The 18,974-nt window shown below is 53.3% G+C and overlaps 2 protein-coding genes across 4 annotated transcripts; one reads left to right on the forward strand and one right to left on the reverse strand.

Annotated features, from left to right (window-relative positions):
* Positions 1 to 291: 291 nt before the first annotated feature.
* CAPN11 (calpain 11) lies at positions 292 to 18,460 on the forward strand. Of its 3 annotated transcripts, XM_015459825.3 has the most exons (22): positions 293 to 389; positions 5,565 to 5,815; positions 6,179 to 6,248; positions 7,356 to 7,474; positions 8,275 to 8,408; positions 8,609 to 8,777; positions 11,883 to 11,966; positions 12,057 to 12,142; positions 12,322 to 12,396; positions 12,524 to 12,684; positions 12,883 to 13,052; positions 14,827 to 14,838; positions 15,131 to 15,342; positions 15,652 to 15,691; positions 15,794 to 15,862; positions 15,949 to 16,006; positions 16,127 to 16,191; positions 16,477 to 16,545; positions 17,116 to 17,194; positions 17,290 to 17,406; positions 17,850 to 17,908; positions 18,026 to 18,460. In XM_015459825.3, the coding sequence occupies exons 1-22, from the start codon at positions 359 to 361 to the stop codon at positions 18,050 to 18,052; spliced, it is 2,157 nt and encodes a 718-aa protein (XP_015315311.2). In that variant the 5' UTR covers positions 293 to 358; the 3' UTR covers positions 18,053 to 18,460. The 3 variants fall into 3 exon arrangements, with proteins under 3 accessions (XP_059736566.1, XP_015315311.2, XP_059736565.1); XM_059880582.1 differs by lacking the exons at positions 15,949 to 16,006; positions 16,127 to 16,191; positions 16,477 to 16,545; ... (2 more) ...; positions 17,850 to 17,908; positions 18,026 to 18,460 and having other exon boundaries at positions 310 to 389; positions 5,568 to 5,815; positions 14,827 to 15,342; XM_059880583.1 differs by lacking the exons at positions 12,322 to 12,396; positions 15,949 to 16,006; positions 16,127 to 16,191; ... (3 more) ...; positions 17,850 to 17,908; positions 18,026 to 18,460 and having other exon boundaries at positions 292 to 389; positions 14,827 to 15,342.
* Positions 3,429 to 5,527, reverse strand: LOC101905117 (cysteine-rich protein 1-like; the record flags this gene model as incomplete). The annotated part of the gene is made up of 1 exon (XM_059880737.1): positions 3,429 to 5,527. A coding segment is annotated over one exon (285 nt), but the record flags the coding sequence as incomplete, so codon positions are not given.
* Positions 18,461 to 18,974: the final 514 nt, after the last annotated feature.

Here is an 18,974-nt window from a genome sequence, read left to right on the forward strand (position 1 = left end):
ACATCCGGTTGGGGTGTCAGGGACAGCCCCTACCTGGCAGTCTTGGACGGAAAAAGAGGAACTCAGACTTATCCTGAGATGACGCAGTGAGGACAGCCAGCCTGGTGGTGGCGCCCAGGGTGGGAGTGCTGGGTCTCCTGTCCCCGCAGGGAGATGGCCCTTGGACTGGTCGGTGGGGACCAGGCAGATAGAAAGGGGCCATTAGTACCAGCACCAGCCTGTGGGGGACAAGTGGGAAGGAGGCAGCTGTTAAAAATGTGCCACTGACTTAGGAATCCCAGGGGATTCTGGGAGAGTTCTGCGGGGGAGGGGTCCTCTACAAACCCCCCACCCCCAGAACCTTCAACTGTCAAGCGCCATGCAAGCTACCAGCATGCTGTACTCTCCAGGTAGGCGCTGATGGGGTTTGTCCCACTCGTGTACCTGGCAGACGAGGGCCTCCCCTGCCCCAGGAAGGGGCTGTGTGTCCTTGGGGGTGACTACTCCATCAGACTGGATGCTCCCGAGGCTCAGGAGTTGGGCCTCTTCCTCAGCCAGTCTGGGAAAGAACAGGCCACGGATGGTCAGACCCTCAGGAGAACAACTTCCTTGTCTCCGCCGAGTTGGGGAGAAGAGAGGGACCAGCCACACTGCTGTCATAGCTGCCTGGGGAACGGGCTTGTGTGAGGAGAGCCCCCTTGGCTGTGGCCATTAGGGAAATAAAAGGCACCCTAGACCCAGTCTCCAGGCTTCTTGGAAAGTGTAGGCCAAGCCCAGTCTAGACATCTTCATTTACTTAATTTACTCTCTGCTCTGAGAATTAAGGTGGTGTCCCTAAATCTTCAGTCTTTCCCAACATCGGGGTCCCGTCCCAAAATTGAAGGCAAAGGGAGAAGGGGCTCGCAAAGGATAAGATGGTTAGACAGCATCGCTGACTCAATGGACATGAATCTGAGCAAACTCGGGGAGATAGTGAAGGTCAGAGGAGCCTGGACATGACCTAGCTCCTAAATCTACAAGTCCCCAGACTGATGGGAGAAACAAGACAATCACCCAGGACAAAAATAATCCTATCTCTTCATGCCTTGCTTTCACATATTGCTCTGGCCATCTGCCTCGCCTTCCCCCAGCCAGCCTCGTCTGTCTGTCTGTCTGAGCTTGCCCATGCCTGGGCCTGAGACATTTGGGGGATAACTGTGGTGGAGTGTGTGTGTGTGTGTGTGTGTGTGTGTGTGTGTGTGTGTGCGCGCGCGCATGCGTGTGTGTGTGTGTGCGCGCGTGTGTGTGAATCCTCCCTGCCAGCCCAGCTGCTGCGTCAGGAACGCAGACCAGGACAATGAGCGATGACCTCCCAGCTAGGTGATGAGCCGGAGGGAAGGCTCCAGGGAGATTAAAGAGATTCTTCACCTTGTTCTTCTCTGATGTTCTCCAGTTTTCTGGGACACCAGCACCTTCTGTGGTCCTCCCAGAACCCCCCCATCCCAAAAGCTCAGCACATCCACTTTGGGGCACCCACTTGCCACCACTTTGGGGGCAGCCCCATTGGAGGAAGGGCGCAGAGGCTTCCCTCAATACATGGGGCTTTAGGCCTCTCACTTAACCCAGCTTTCTCACCCTCCACCCTCCTGACGTTTGGGGACAGGATAATGTTTTGTCGTAAGACCTGTCCTGTGCACCGTGGCATGTGGCAGCATCCCTGGCCTTTACCCACTGGACGCCAGCAGCCCCTGCCCCTGCTCCCCAGTTAAGGCAGCCGAAGCATCTCCTGACAGCGCCCCCGGGGAGAAGAGCTGAGTTACCTTCTCTGGGGGCCCTGGGTTCCACCCACCCAAGTCAGGGACAGCCTCTCCTGCCAGCGACAGCAACACGGTGAGGACCGGCCTGGCGGTGAAACGAGCTCGAATTCTGGGTTCGTCCTTCCTCTCAGGACACTCTTCATCTCTGGGCAAAAGAAAAAACACATCCTCCTCCTACACATATACTCCACAGATACACACATGACTCTTTATACACAGAGACACACACACAACACAGAAATACAGACACTGCATAGACACACACACACTCAACATAGACATACACACATACATTCTCCATGGAGACACACACACACACACACACACGTACTCCACAGATACACGCATGCTCCACGTACACAGACACACCGCGTAAACACAAACGTACATTTTCCACACACACACACAATACTCCACAGATGCGCACACACACACACACACACCCCTTTCTTCGCTTTCCCCTAGTCAGAGGGAGGGAGAGGGAGCTTCCCGATCATCCCTAAGAGAAGCCCAGAGGGCTTAGGTTGGAAGAGAAAGGGCTGGAGGGGAAAGGGGTGAAGGGATAAGTCCCAGATTCTCACCCCACCCACCTACTCTCTCCCCTGCCCCCCACTCTGGTTTTCCCCAACCGGAAACCCCCCAGCCTCGGTGTCGGACACCAGGGCAATCCCAACTTTGCACAGGCCTGTCTGGGGGTGGCCTCACTAAGTGGGTGGCATTGAGCCAGGACTTTTCCCAGTGGACAGATGTGAGCATGGGGGCAGGAATGATTCCAAGCAGAGGCACCGAGGCAGCCTGTGCTCCAAGGTGCTGGGCTGGTCGGGGGCAGCCTGGGTGGGTTTGTCAGGCTAATAAGTGGAGAGAACAGGGGTCATTCCTGGACCCAGGGAAGTCCCAGGAGACACTGATGAGGGACTGAAGAATGGGTTTGCTTGCTTGGGGTGGTGAGTTAGGGGGCATCAGGTAAGTTCAGCCACAAATGGCCTGTGACCTCCGTAGTTGACGAGGATGGGGAGGTGGTGCTGGGTCCCCAGGCCTTCCGGCCGGGGATACATGCCTCCCTCCAGGGCAGTGTGGTGCGAAGGTCACGAGCCTAGCCTGGTCTCTGCGGTCAGACTGAATCCACCTCAACCCTGACTCTGTGACCTTGCACCAACCCCCAACCTTGGCGCTGCGGCTTCCTGTTCTGGTAACTGTGGGTAATGCACAGCCCTCTCTTGGGCCTGGTGTGTCCTGCAGAGCAGGCGCTCAGGCCCGTCAGCTCAGCTGCTCTAACTCTTCTTGACCAGCTCGAGGGAGGAAGCACAGCTGAGCCCCCGGCTCCTGCCTCTGAGGAGCACAGCAGCCCTTCCGGGGCCCAATCCGGTCTCCCCTCTAGACAGCCCAGGACCCCCACCCCTCTCTGCAGCTGCCCCTTCTTTTCCTCACTCTGGGTTCCTCCCTCACCCCAGGCCCCACTGGGCTCTGTTTAACTTAGACCACATCCTTCCAGCCTCCCCGCTAAGTGCTTCCTTATTTCAGAAACAACTGAGAATATGGGGAGATGGGGGGACCGTCCCTGGGCGCCCAGGGGGCGGGGGGTAGGACTGCAGATTCAGAGTGGGTCTCGCGCTGTGGTCTCAGCTCCTCTTGCCCCTCCTCCATGCTCTGCCCTGGGGTTCACTGTTGGTGGCAGAAGGGAGTCAGTCCACAGTTAGGGAAGCCTCAGGAAGCGGGTAAGAGCCTGCAGTCCCAGTGCAGGAGGACGGATCCTGGGTCCCCCCACTGCTGCTGACCCAGGGTCTGTCAGCCGGCCTGACTTTTCCTCTCAGAGACTCAGCCGTGGGGCCATTCCCTAACTGACTCTCGCCCCTGAGACGCTCCTTTCCTTCTGCCCTCCTCCCCTTGACTCTCCATTATTTCCCCTCTCCCCAAAAGGCAGTGTCTGTTTGCACGGTCTAGAGATCATTAAAAAAAAAAAAAAAAAAAACAGCTCTACTGAACTGTGATTCACACACCGTATAATTCACCCATTTAAAGTGTAGGAGTTGGTGGCTTTCAGTACATTCACAGAGTTTTGCAACCATCGCCACAATCAATTTCAGAACCTTCTCATTCTCCCCCTAAAGAAATCCCATACCCTGTAGCCATCAATTTCCAACCCAGCAACCCCCTAAGCCCCAGGCAACCATGATTATATTTCCTGTCTCTATATGAATTGGCCCATTTGGAGCACTTTGCATAATTGGAATCATATCATATGTAGTCCTTTGTGACCGCTCTCTTCACTTAGCCAAGTGTTTTTAAGGTTCATCTCAGTGCTTCATTTCTTTTCATTGTCCATGTATTCCTCATTTTGCTTGTCCATTCATCAGCTGATGGACATTTGGGTTTTTCCCCTCACGTTTCGGCTATTGTGACTAATCCTGCTTCTATTAACATTTGTGTACAGGTTTTTGTATGGACAGATGTTTTTAAATTTTATTTACTTATTTTTTTTTGGCTGCGCTGAGTGTTGCTGCACGCAGGCTTTCCCCAGTTGTGATGAGTGGGGCAGGTCTCTAGTTTCAGCGCACAGGCTTCTCACCGCAGTGGATTCTCTCGTTGCGGAGCGCGGGCTCGCTAGCCGTGCGGCACAGGCTTAGTTGCCCCGACTCATGTGGAGTCTTCCAGAACCAGGGATTGAACTCGTGTCCTCTGCGTTGGCAGGTGATTCTCAACCACCGGACCACCAGGGAAGTCCTGGACGTATTAACATACTTTCATCTCTCTTGGGTATATATACCTAGAGGCGAAATTTCTGGATCATGTGGTAATTCTGCGTTTAACTGAGGAGCTGCCAGACTATTTTCCGAAGTGGCTGCACCCTTTCACATCCCCCCCAGGAGAGTCTGAGAAGGCCAATTCCCCCATATCCTCACCAACACGTCTCGTTACCAATCTTTTGGAAGAGAGCTCTCCTAGCATCCTCACCAACACGTCTCGTTACCAATCTTTTGGATGAGAGCTGTCCTAGCAGGCTTCCCTGATAGCTGAGATGGTAAAGAATCCGCCTGCAATGTGGGAAACCCGGGTTCGATCCCAGGGTCGGAAAAATCCCCTGGAGAAGGGAATGGGAACCCACTCCAGTATTTTTGCCTATAGAATTCCATGGACAGAGGAGCCTGGCAGGTTATAGTCCATGGGGTTGCAAAGAGTCAGACATGACTGAGCGACTAACACTTAACTTTCAGTGGGTGTGAACTGACCTTGACTTGCATTTGTCTGGTGAATGATACCGAGCATTTTTCATGTGATTATTGGTCATTTGTATATCTTCTTCAGAGAGACTCCGATTCAGATCCTTTGTCCATTTTTTTTTCTCCCAAGGTTTATTGAGGGCATGGGGGTCTACAGGGAAGCCCAGTACCTGTGGGGAAGGCTTGCTGTCGGTCTGGAGGGCAGCGGCCTGGCAGGCAGCTGGAGAGAGGGGTCTCCAAAACCTGGGTTTACTTGAAAGTGTGGCCCTCGGCTCCACCATGCCCAAAACCTTTGGGTCTGAGCATGGCCGCGTAGCAGGGCCTGCCTTCATGCTCCACCTGATCCCCGCCCCGAGGTAGCATCTTCCCACATCTCTCACGCTTCAGGCAAGGCCAGTGCCAGTCCTTCCCCAGGGATGTCACCCGTTCAGCAAAGTACACCTCCTTGTTGCGCACAGGGCACCTGGTCACGGTGGCGCCAGATCCGCGGCAGGCAACTGGGCAGGAGCAGATGGGAGCACTGGACTCCTTTGTCCATTTTTAATGGGTTATTTGTCCTTTGATTGTTAAGCAGAGACCGTTTTTGACAGAGGGATTGCAGCCCGCATAAGCCAGAACCGACTCAAGGCCAAGGGCATGGGCCAGCACCACAACGCCCAGAACTACAACAACCAGAGCTTTGAGGAACTGCGAGCACTCTGCCTACGGAGGGGAGAGCTGTTCGAGGACCCCTTTTTCCCTGCAGAACCCACTTCACTAGGCTTCAAGGAACTGGCACCCAACTCCAAACACGTGCAGAACATCAGCTGGCAGCGGCCCAGTGTGGGCACCGGGAGGGGAGGCGTGGACTCCTGGGGGATGGGACATGTAGTGATGCCGCAGTCCCTTGCATGATTTCCAATCCCTCACCGCCCTCTCTTGGCTCTGCCCTGGATTCCACCTCCATTCGGGTTAAGGACAGTTCTGAAAGTGCTTAAGTAAAATCTCTCGGATGACCCTGGGAAGGTCACTCACTGACTTTTGCTGTCACAGCTTACACCTATGGCAGCTTCCCCCCTCCGCCCCATCTCCCCCATCCACGTTTCCCCTAGAATCCAAGAGGCAGGCAGTATTCCCCGAGGAGGTAGGAGGGAGGTTAAGAGGGGATGGCTTGGGCTCTCTGAAACCTTTCTCCCTTCTCTGCAGCAAATCACAAGCAATCCTCAATTCATCGTGAATGGGGTCAGCCCAACCGACATCTGCCAGGGTGTGCTCGGTGAGTGGGGAATGGGAAAGCCTGGGGTGTCTTCTTGGGCTGGGGAACTGGGACCCCAAGGCTCAGACAGCTCTTCTGTTTCCCTGCTTCTTCCCTAAGCCAGATGCCACCCCTACCTGCTGCCATCTGGGTCTGGGAATAAGCAGGGTGCTATATTAGTTATCGGGCTTTCCAGGTGGCTCAGCAGTAAAGAACCTGCCTGCAGAAGACCCAAGTTCAATCCCAGGTTGGGAAAAATCCCCTGGAGAAGGAAATGGCAACCCACTCCAGTTTTATTGCCTGGGAAATCCCATGGACAGAGGAGCCTGGTAGGCTACAGACCATGGGGTCACAGAGTCCAACATGACTTAGCAACTGAACAGCAACATATTAGTTATTAATTGCTCCAAGACTCAGTGACTTAAAGCAACAACAAACATCTATCATCTCACAGTTTCTCCGGGGCAGGAATTAGGAAGCAATAGAGCTGGGTGGGTCTGGCTCAGGGTCTCTCACGAGGTTTCACGGGAGCTGGAGGGTCCCCTTCCAAGATGGCACGCTCATGTGGCAGAAGGCCTCGGGTCCTTGCCATGTAGCTTCTCTGTAGGACACTCGAGCGTCCCCATATGGTAGCTGGCATCCCCCAGAGTGAGTGGCCTGAGACAGAACAAGGAGGAGGTTAGACTGACTTCACCAGCTGGTCTCAGGAGAAACAGGCGGTGACCTCCCCAGGTTCTGCTGTTAAAAGCAAACGAACCTGCAGGGACTTCCCTGGTGGTCCAGTGGTTAAGACTCTGTGATTCTCCTGTAGAGGGGCATGGGTTCGATCCCTGGTCCAGAAACTAAGATCTCACGTGCCACTCGGCCAGGAAAAAAAAAAAAAAGCATGCATGCATGCAATCCAAATCCCATGGAAGGAAAGGGGAACCAGCCTTCTGCTCTTGCGGGGAGGGTTGTAGAAGGACTTGTGGACACATTTTAAAGTCCCTGCAGGTACTCCGACTTCCTCAGTCTAAGGTATTAGGTGAAGGAGAGCTGCTCTCACGTGGGCTCTCACCACCGGTTCCCATCCTCGGCTTGGACTCTGGGGCACACACAGGGGAATGCGCAGTCCTGCTGTCTTTCCAGGAGACTGCTGGCTGCTGGCTGCCATTGGCTCTCTCACTGCGTACCCCAAACTGCTGTCCCGTGTGGTGCCCAAGGGGCAGAGCTTCAAGAAGAACTATGCTGGCATCTTCCATTTTCAGGTGAAGGACAGTTTGAAAGCCAGAGTTGATTTGTGTTTGAGGCGTGTGCATGTGTGTGCGGAGGCTGTGTGAGAGACAATTAGTACATGCTTTGAAGCTTACCTTTCCCCTTTCCTTTTGGAAAAAAAAAATGATATCTATTAGGGTAGATTTTTGCCTAATTATTAGAGAAATATCCTCTCACTAAAGAAATTGTGTAAGCTAAGCTTTTAAAGCCCCAAAAGAAAATAGTTGTATTGGTTTGTGATTCTCCTCTATCTCTTTCTCCTGCTTCTCGCTGTGTCGTGTCTTTCCTTCTCTCAGTAGAAACACACATATATGTATCAATATATGCATGTGTATGCGTGTGTTTGTCAACATCTATGACATGGGAGTTTCGCATAATTTTTGTCATCTGCTCTTTAAATTATGCAACATGTGGACAAATTCCTCGGGTCATAAAAATATTTCTGAAAGTCACGAGAGTTTTTCTGAATCACAAGACCTCAGAAATAAAAGACCAGCCAAGGTCCAAAGGCAGGTGGATCTAGACCACGGCAGAACCTGACTAGAGGCTGGAGGGCCTGTCAGATCTTTCAAGCTTTTCTGGAGGTGGGTGGGCTCTCTGTCACTGGTGTGTCATTGAATTGGCCACCAGGGGGCACTTGGGTAGCAGTCCTCCTGCAAGGAGAGGGGAATGTGTGTGTGTGTGTGTGTGTGTGTGTGTGTGTGTGTGTGTGTGCACGCGCGCTCACATTTGGAAGGGGGCCTGGGGCAGACAGACGCCCACACCCCGCTGACACCCACCTTGCTACCCCCAGATCTGGCAGTTTGGGGAGTGGATGGACGTTGTGGTGGATGACCGGCTGCCCACAAAGAATGGCAAGCTGGTGTTTGTGCACTCAGCGGAGCGCACTGAGTTCTGGAGCGCCCTGCTGGAGAAGGCATATGCCAAGTGAGTACCTAGCCAAGGGACTGGCCTGGCCTCCAAGCCTGCCCTGACCGTTGGCAGTGACGGAAGCATCTGGAATCAGGGGAAGAGGCAGGGGGACCGCGGGGCATCCCTCACTTCCCTCCCCGCCCCGTCTGAGGTCCAAGCTTACAACCAGCCGCCTCCCAGACAGAGCCCAGACAGTGCCTTATCTGTGCCCGCAGGCTGAACGGATCGTATGAAGCTCTGTCGGGGGGCAACACGGTGGAGGGCTTTGAGGACTTCACAGGGGGCGTGACGCAGAGCTTCCAACTCCAGAATCCCCCTAGGAACCTGCAGAGGATTCTTAGGAAGGCCGTGGAGCGATCTTCCCTCATGGGCTGCTCCATCGAGGTAAACCACGCTTGGTCTCGCTTCGGGGCATTTGCACCTGGTGTTGCTTTCACCTAGAAAGTTCTTTCTCCAGATACCTGCATAACTAGCCCCTTCTCATTCACATTTCCACTCCAGTGCCCCTCCCTCAGGCTTGTCTTCCCTGCCTTAGCTGTTCCTACTCCTGTTTTCCTCTCCACTTTGTTTTGATTTTTTTTCCCCAACATTTATCACAGTCAGAAACTGTCATACTTGTTAATGTGTATATTCATGACCAAACTTCTCCAGACAGTTTCCATATTCCACGAAGGCATGTCCAACTCTTTGCGACCCCATGCACTGTAGCCCGCCAGGCTCCTCTGTCCATGGGATTTCCCAGACACGAACACTGGAGTGGATACTGGAGTGGGGGATCAAACCCAGGTCTTCTGCCCTGCAGGGAAATTCTTTCCCATCTGAGCCACCAGGGAATCCCTTCCATGAAGGCAGTGACCTTATTTGTCTCTTTGACTGCTGATCCTGGGACTTCAGGTGGTGCTTGGCATACAATAGATTCCCAACACTATTTGTTCAAATAAATAAACCCAGAGTGCCACTGTGAGGCTTCCCTGATGGCTCAGCCATAAAGAATCTGCCTGCAAGGCAAGAGACGCAAAAGACTCAGTTCAATCCCTGGGTGGGGAAGATCCCTGGAGGGGGAAATGACAGCCCATTCCAGTATCCTTGCCGGGAAAACCCCATGGACAGAGGAGCCTGGCAGGCTACAGTCCAAAGTGTCACAAAGAGTCAGACATGACTGAGTGACTGAGCACAAGAGTGTCACTGTAAGACCCAGCAGTTGCATTCTTGGGCATTTATCCCAGAGAAATGAAAACTTAGGTCAGTCAGTTCAGTCTCTCAGTCGTGTCCCACTCTTTGCAACCCCATGAATCGCAGCATGTCAGGCCTCCCAGTCCATCACCAACTCCCAGAGTTCACTCAGACTCAACGTCCATCGAGTCAGTGATGCCATCCAACCATCTCATCCTCTGTCGTCCCCTTCTGCTTTTGCCCCCAATCCCTCCCAGCATCAGAGTCTTCTCCAATGAGTCAACTCTTCGCACGAGGCGCCCAAAGTACTGGAGTTTCAGCTTTAGCATCATTCCTTCCAAAGAAATCCCAGGGCTGATCTCCTTTAGAATGGACTGGTTGGATCTGCTTGCAGTCCAAGGGACTCTCAAGAGTCTTATCCAACACCACAGTTCAAAAGCATCAATTCTTCGGTGCTCAGCCTTCTTTACAGTCCAACTCTCACATCCATACATGACCACAGGAAAAATGAAAACTTAGATCCACACAAAAGCCTGTGCCCAAATGTTTAAAGCAGGTCTATTTGTAATAACCAGAACCTGGAAACGACTTAGATGTCTTTCAAAGGGTGAACAGTTGAACAGACTGCAATGAACGCATTTAGGGGATGCTGCTGCTAAGTCACTTCAGTTGTGTCCGACTCTGTGCGACCCCATAGACAGCAGCCCACCAGGCTCCCCCATCCCTGGGATTCTCCAGGCAAGAACACTGGAGTGGGTTGCCATTTCCTTCTCCAATGCATGAAAGTGAAAATGAAGTCTCTCAGTCGTGTCCAACTCTTAGCGACCCCATGGACTGCAGCCTACCAGGCTCCTCCATCCATGGGATTTTCCAGGTAAGAGTACTGGAGTGGGGTGCCATTGCCTTCTCCATGCTACTCAGCAATATAAAGACATGAACTGTTGACACACACAATAACTTGGATGAGTCTCAAGGAAATTCTGCTGAATGAAAAAAGCCAATCCCCAAAGGTTCCATACTGTACGATTGCTTATATGACAGTGTTGAAATGACAAAATTATTTTTTTTAATCTATTTTTTTTTTTTGGCTGTGCTGGGTCTCCATTGCTGGGCAAGTTACTCTCTAGTTGCAGCAAGCAGGGGCTACTCACTAGTCCTCACTGCAGCTTTTCCTTGTTGTAGACAGGGCTCCCAGGCTTCAGTAGCTGCAGCTCTAGAGCACAGGCTTCAGAGTTGTGGCTGCGGGTTTAGTTCCCCCAAGGCATTTGGGATCTTCCCAGAACGGGGATGGGACCGTGTCTCCTGCATTGGCAGATGGATTCTTTACCACCGAGCCACTTAGGGAAGGTCTTGAAATGACCAAATTCTTGAAAAATGGAGAACAGATTAGGAGTTGTCAGAGTTTAGGGAAGACAGTCATAAGAGGTGATTGTTGGCTATAACAGGGCAACAATGGGATGTTAGCAGTGATGGAAATGTTCCATATTGTGATGATGGTGGTAGATACAGAACACTATACATATAATAACAATGCATAAAGCATACACAAGTGAATACTAGTAAAAGTGGAGGCAGCTGCATTAGATCAACAGACTGTGTCAACATATTCATTTTGGTTTTTATACTGTGCTATAGGGACTTCCACGCTTCCACTGCAGGGGACACAGGTTCAATCCCTGCTGGGGAACTAAGATCCTGTATGCTGTATGGCATAGCTAAAAAAATAAAACAGAACAAAAAACCTTGATATCATGCTATAGCTTTTTTTTTTTTTTTAGCAGTTTTTAAAAACTAATTACTTATTTTTATTTGGACAGCACTGGGTCTTCATTGTGGTGTGGGGGCTTAGTTGCCCCACAGTATGTGGGGTCTCAGTTCCACAACCAGGGTTTGAACCCTGGTCCCGGGCAGTGGAAGGCGGGTTTTTAACCACCAGACCATCAGGGAAGTCCCTGAGCTATAGTTTTGGAAGATGTTACTGATGTAGATCCTGTACACAGGATCTCTCTGTATCATTTCTTAAAATCGCTTGTGAGTCTGCAAGCATTTGAAAAGGCAAAGTTGAATTAAAAAAAAAAAAAGTGAACCCAGATCTAAATAAGAAGAAAGTCCTAAAAAGAGGGGATAATATATACACGTCTAACCGATTCACTTCACTGTACCTCTGAAACAAACACGACATTTATTGTAAAGCAAATCTTCTCCAATAAAAATAAGTTTTAAAACAGGGAGTTCAGAGAGTTGTCACCTGTCTTCAGGTACCCCCGTCTTCCTGACCAGCTCCTGAGTTCCTCTCAAGCCCTCTGTGTTCTGCAGGTCACCCACGAACATGAGCTGGAGTCCTTGACACAGGGTATGCTGGTGAGAGGACATGCTTACTCAGTGACCGGCCTCCAGGATGTGAGTCTGACCCCTGCAACCCCACCCAGAGGGGCGCGAGGAGAACTTCTTTGACCCTAAGCTCCTGACCTCTGCCCACAACCCACCCAGGTCTCCTACCAAGGCAGGACAGAAACACTGATCCGAGTCCGGAATCCCTGGGGCCGGATTGAGTGGAATGGAGCCTGGAGTGACAAGTAGGTGGCTCGCCAGCACTCTGGGGGTAGGGGCAGAGCACACCGCAGACCCCACCCCCACGGAGCAAAGCCAAGCCACCGAGAGATTCTCCATCTAACCAGGACTCTCAAGTGGCTCAGGGGTGAGGGGAGCCCCGGGGGAGGAACAAGCTCTGCTCCCCCACCTGTCTCTGCTCCAGCGCCAAGGAGTGGGAGGAGGTGGCCCCAGATGTCCAGAGGCAGCTGCTGCACAGGAAGGAGGACGGGGAGTTCTGGTCAGTCCCATGCCCGCCCCCTTCATCCTCCTGCCGCCCATCGCACCCGAGCTTTGGACGGGGAGGTTCTGGGGGGGTCCGTGGGTGTGGGTGTGCCACTGATGGCTCTGCGCACCCCCTACCACAGGATGTCCTACCAAGATTTCCTTGGCAACTTCACCCTCCTGGAAATCTGCAACGTGATACCCGACACGCTCTCCGGGGACTACAAGAGCTGTTGGCATACCACCTTCTACGAGGGCAGCTGGCGGAGGGGCAGCACCGCAGGGGGCTGCCGGAGCTACCTGGGTGGGCTGGGTGGGGTTGGGGGGTGGAACTCGGGGCAGGGAGTGGGTGATGGGCCACTGACTCACTGCACAACCAGGCTCAGGGGCCCGGGGCAAGGGCCATCAGATGCCACTGGGCCCTGTGAGGAGGCGGGCGTGTGGCCTGGAAGCCCATCCACCCTGGGAAGGGCAGGGCCATCCTGACCTGCTTCCTCCACAGACACATTCTGGACCAACCCCCAGTTTAAGATCTGTCTCCCCGAGAAGGATGACGACATAGAGGACGATGAAGCCGTCTGCACCTGCCTGGTGGCCCTGATGCAGAAGAACTGGAGGCGGACGAGGCCCCACGGAGCCCAGCTGGAGACCATTGGCTTCGTCATCTATTCGGTGGGTGCTCAGCTGGTCCCCTGGCCACTCTTGCTCCCGCAGTGGCCTCACCCCCTGGACCACTGCCCACCCCACAGCCCCAGGACTAGGACACCCTCCCTTCAACCACCTCCACACCCCTAGCTCGCTCTTTCTTCTCCGCTCCCCACAATGTTGTGTTAGTTTCAGGTGTACAAAAAAGTGGATCAGTGGTATTTAGACACATACCTACTCTCTTCCCACATAGGTCATTACATAGTACTGAGTAGAGTTCCCTGTGCTGAACAGGAGATCCTTATTGGTGGTGGTGTTTAGTTGCTAAGTCGTGTCTGACTCTTCAGTGACCCCGTGGACCGTCCATGTGATTTCCCAGGCAAGAGTACCGGCATGGGTTGCCATTTCCTTCTCCAGGGAATCTTCCCTGACCCAGGAATCCAACCCGTTACTCCTGCCTCCTTTCCGGCATTACCGCAGGTTCTTTACTGATAAGGCCCTGGGGAAGCCAGGTCCTTATTAGTTACCTATTGTATTTACAGTACTGTGTGTATATCAATCCCAATCTCCCAGTTTATCCCTACCCGCCCAACCCCTTGCCCTGGCTTTTTCTTGAGTGGTGTGTTGAGCTTTTAAGGCAGGGCTGACAATTTTCTTTCCAAATATTTTAAATTGAAAACTCTTAAGGAGGGACTTCCCTAGTGGTCTAGCGCAGGGGGCATCTGCTCTATTCCCAGTTGGGAACAAAGATCCCGCATGCCACAAGGTGTAAACAAAAAGGAAAAAAAAAGAAAAGAAAAAAAAAAAAAAACATTTAAGGAGCACTTCCTCTGTGCCAGGCATTGTTCCAAGGGCCTTTCAAATAGTAACGCCTTAATAAAAAGGAAGGAGACTGGGAGCCAGAGGCAAGGTCATGTCCAAACTCATACCGGTTTCGACACACTCAGAAATTTCCCCACAGCTCCCAAGCCTCCACAGAGTCACCCCACCAAGAACATGGAGTCTGGCCAGGAAAAACCCCTGACAAGTGTTTCCCAAGCTGTGCCTTGCAAAATCCTAGAAACGCCCATTTGTCCTTTCACTTACATAGTCAACAATATCCATGGAGCACCTTCTGTATGCTCAGGCATGAACAAAAGCAGACTTGAGCCCTGCCCTCCTCCTAGGCTGTGTGTCCCTCAGGTTAACAGACACACCCCAAGCCATTTCTAAGGTTAAATGCGACCCCTCCCAGAAAGGCTGCCTTCTCTACACCCACCCAGAGCTCCCCTGGGCCATTAGTATATTAAAGGTTCTGCAGGAACCTATATTTCTGCAGGAGAGCAATGTATTTATCTTGGTTTAAGTCACCTTTTTATAAAGCATCTTTTATAGAGCAACTTTTTAATGAGCACCTTCGTTCTCATTCCTGGGTTTCTATGAACTTCCTGGGGAAAATGAGCATTCCATGGAAAATGTTCTCCCCGTGTTTTTCCCCAGTTCTCCAACTGCTTAGCAGCGTTGAGACTGGGTGAGTTAGTTCACCACCTCTGGGGGATTTCCTTTCCATCCTTAACCTGAAGTGATAAAATATCCTCTTCGCAAAACTTGGTATAAACCATACTTGGCTGTCCAAAGCAAAAGGAAAGGTTATTAAAGCTGGAACTTAACAGCTCTTAGATCCCATGCGCCTCCCCACACTGGTGTCCCAGGGCCCTTATTAGCAGCCCCTCCCCTGCTCAACACACACAGCCTGACTTCCATGGACCTGAGCCCCTTAGCCATCCTGGGGATCTGACCTTCCTCGTTCTTCCCTTCCCAGATCCCAAAGGAGGTACCGAAGATGAGGGGCTTGACGTCCGGCAGACACCCACCCCATTCCCGGCTGCGTGCAGATGGGCCAGGGGTGGAATTCGGTGAAGGGTCTGGGGGCCACTGGGTCAGGGTTCCAGCCCCCTTGGGCCCTGGGTGGGAGTCAGGGAAGGAAACCACTTCCTTCCCTGGAGGGAAGCTACCTGCCAGCCACAGCATCCCCCTAACCTTGCCCAGCTGGGCCTCACTGTGGGGGTCCCTCTCTCCCTGCCCTCTCCCCGAGGACCCTGGACCCACCTGCAGGGCACATACAGTTTCAGAACCTCCAGGATGTCCACTTGAAAAAGGACTTCTTCGTCAAGTACCAAGACCTGGGTTTCTCGGAGATTTTCACCAACTCGCGGGAGGTGAGCAGCCAGTTCCAGCTGCCCCCAGGGGAATACATCATCATCCCCTCCACCTTCGAGCCGCACAAGGACGCCGACTTCCTGCTGCGGGTCTTCACAGAGAAGCACAGCGAGTCCTGGTGAGGGGCCCCACCTCACTACTCCAAGGCCACCTGCCCCCCACCCCGAGCTGTAGGATGTCATGCTCAGGGATCAGTCATCCGGTAGCCTCCCCCCGCCACCGACACTCTGTCCCTAATTTATAGTCAAGGAAACTGAGGCACGAGGCAGGGAAGTCCAAGGTAGTAGCAGAGTCAGAATTGGAACCCCAATCCCATGGCACCCATTCCCTATTGCTTCAGATACACATGACCTCTCCACCCTTCCCCCTGGAGTCCCTGTTTCCCTGAACCCCTGCTAACTCCACGCCTTCGTCCACTTCTGCCCAGGGAACTGGATGAAGCCAACTACGCTGAGCTTCTCCAAGAGGTGAGGGGAGGCCATGGGGTTGGGGGTTCGGGGCAGTATGTGTGGGTTGGGGTGTGAAGGAACGCTCTGGACCGTGTCCCTCTCCCACCCCTTTCCCTCCAGGAGAGCATCTCTGAGACCGACATAGACCAGGACTTCGTACGTTTGTTTCACATAGTGGCCGGTGGAGAGGTGAGAGGCAGAGGTCTGGGGGTGCTGAAAGGAGGTGACTGGGGGCTGAAGGGGCCAGACGGAGAGTTTACGGTCCCCCTTCCTAGGGCAAGGAGATAGGCATGTATGAGCTACAGAAGCTGCTCAACAAGGTGGTCTCCAGATGTGAGTCTTCCGCCCGCTACAATCCTTCCCTTAATCACCCTTAATCACCCCTGCCCTCCTCCCCATCCCAGCAACACTCAGCCACCCCTCCCCTTCTTTCTGCCCCTCCCTCCCTCACAGTCAAAAACTTCAAAACCAAGGGCTTCAGCCTGGACGTGTGCCGCTGCATGGTCAACCTCTTGGATGTATCTTCCCGTCCAGTGGGCCGTCCTGCCCAGTGCTATCCTGCCCCAGCCCCTACCCCTGAGCCTGGCCCCAAGGCGGCCACCTCTCTGGCCAGCCATGCCCTCCTTCTGGATGGGGATTAGGCTCTGGGGTGGCAAAAGACGCCAGTTCTTCTGGCCGTCACCACAGTTACCTACAGGGCCCTTTGGCCTTGGTCCCCACCTTAGTGAGCCGCTCTGCTTCCTAGCCCCTGGAATGTCCTCCCCACCCTCTCCTCTGATATCCTTGACTGCCTCTCCTCTCAGAAAGATGGCTCTGGCAAACTGGGGCTTCGGGAGTTTCAGGTCCTGTGGAGAAAAATCAAGAAATGGACGGTAAAGGGCATTGAGGGGGCAGTTTATGGGGGTGAGAGAGGTCCTTGTGAGGAATGAGGACTAGGAGGTCTAACAAAGATGAAACTGTAACAGGAGCCCCTGACTAGACATGCGCGTGTACACACACACACACACACAAACACACCCTGGGACAGAGTTGTTGACATGCTGCCACATGAAATAGTCAAAATGTTCCCGGAACTTTCCTGACAGTCTCAGTGGTTGGGACTTCTTCCAATGTGGGGGGTGTGGATTGGATCCCTGGTCAAGAAACTAAGATCCCTACCCTGCAATGTGGCTAAAAAAAAATGAAAATAAAAATAAAATTCAATAACCAGCAGAGTCTAGGTATCAACTAACATAAAGGATACAGGCAGAGAGCCCTGAGCAAGGTGCCAGGAGCCAGCTCTGCAGTCACCAGGCGATAGGAATATGGGAGCTCAGGTGTAGGCCGGCGGGGGACGGGGCACGGGGGCTCCTGGGGGCTTGGGTGGTGGTTGTGAAGCATTTCACCCCTTGTGAAGCATTGTGCCCTGCACATGGCCCTACCACAACTGCCTGTCCCTTCAGGACATCTTCCGAGAGTGTGACCAGGACCAGTCAGGCACCTTGAATTCCTATGAGATGCGCTTGGCAGTTGAGAAAGCAGGTGGGCTAGGGGCGGGACAGGGTTTGGGGGCTGGGATGGGGGAGGCAGTGGCCAAAGGGCTGGACTCTCTGCTTCCACACCCCTCCCTCTCCCAGGCATCAAGCTGAACAACAAGGTCACGCAGGTGCTGGTGGCCAGGTACGCGAATGACAGCTTGATCATGGAGTTTGACAGCTTCATCAGCTGTTTCCTGAGGCTGAAGGCCATGTTCAGTGAGTCAGCCGGGCACCTGCCCACACCCCACCCCGGGCCATTGGCCCACCGGCCTTCTCCCGCATACCTGCGCGAGAAGCACTGCTCCAGAACCCTCCCCTCCACAGGGCGCAGACAATCTGGGTTCAAATTCCAGCCCCACCATTGCGGGCTCTGTTGCCTTGACCAAGTCACTGTATCTCTCTGTGCCTGTAAGTGTAGATAATAGTGCTGCCTACATAGGACCATGGTAGAGGTTAAATGAGATAGTATCTAGAGAGCACTCAGAACTGGCCGTGGTTCAGAGCAAGGCTTTAGGAAGGAGTCCTTATCATTAACTCCCTACTGGACTGGGGATGTAGCTGGAGAGAGGGATACCCTTTCTGACCTCTGCCCTAGTTGAAAATGGGTGACCACTGACTTACCTCCCAACCATCCTCCCTTTGCCTCCTCCCCGAAACAGCGTACTTTCTAACCATGGACCCTGAGAACACTGGCCAGATTTCCCTGGACCTGAACCAGGTACGTGGAAGGGATCTCAGGCACCCCCACCCATGGCTCCGCTAACCCTTCCCTCTCCATGGACATCATGCCCCATCCCCACCTCTCCCATCTTCTGATGTTCTTCTCACCTCACAGTGGCTGCAGATAACCATGTGGGGTTAGAGGCACTGCAGGATCCCGACTTCCTTCCACCACCAGCACCACCACCAGCCCCCACAGGGCTACTCCCTGTGGCACTCAGCTCTGCAGCCTCTGCTGATGGAATGGACCCTGGATGCCAGGCTCACTCCATCAGCGGGCCTCCGGGCCCACCTTCCCGGGCCCACCTTCCCCACTCAAAATGTTTTTCTTTTACCCCAACCAGGCTTCCAGTGGCTGGATTTACTCCACAGTTTCCTCCCTCTCCAAGTATATTTCACTACAGGTGAAGTTACACTTTCCCCAGTGTCCCCAGCTGGGGAGGTGGTCCACGCTTTCCTCTCTGCTCAGGCTCCCCTGTTTCACGGCCCCTCCCTCCTCCCCCTCACTGGGTGTGGGGGGCATTAATATAATGACCAACACATGCCACTGGCTTCTGTGTCTCTGTGTTTCTACGTCAGGAAGAGGCTGGCGGGGGTGTAAGTCGTATCCTCAGCACCAAAAAGGAGGAACCCAGAGCTCTCCGTTGGGGTGGTACCACACCCCTGTCCTTGGGAGTGTTTCAGTTCAGTTCAGTTCAGTCGCTCAGTCTCAGTCGTGTCCGACTCTTTGCGACCCCATGAATCGCAGCATGTCAGGCCTCCCGGTCCATCACCAACTCCCGGAGTTCACCCAGACTCACGTCCATCGAGTCAGTGATGCCATCCAGCCATCTCATCCTCTGTCGTCCGCTTCTCCTGCCCCCAATCCCTCCCAGCATCAGAGTCTTTTCCAATGAGTCAACTCTTCGCATGAGGTGGCCAAAGTACTGGAGTTTCAGCTTTAGCATCATTTTGGAAATGCAATATTGTCACAGAGCTAGAGGGCACTGTTGGCATTTATGGGCAGTGCTGGGGATGCTAAAGGCAAGGAATACCCCATCACAACGTGGTACCTGGAGCAACAT

The sequence above is a fragment of the Bos taurus genome, chromosome 23 (assembly GCF_002263795.3).
Source record: "Bos taurus isolate L1 Dominette 01449 registration number 42190680 breed Hereford chromosome 23, ARS-UCD2.0, whole genome shotgun sequence".
Taxonomy (NCBI): Eukaryota; Metazoa; Chordata; class Mammalia; order Artiodactyla; family Bovidae; genus Bos; species Bos taurus.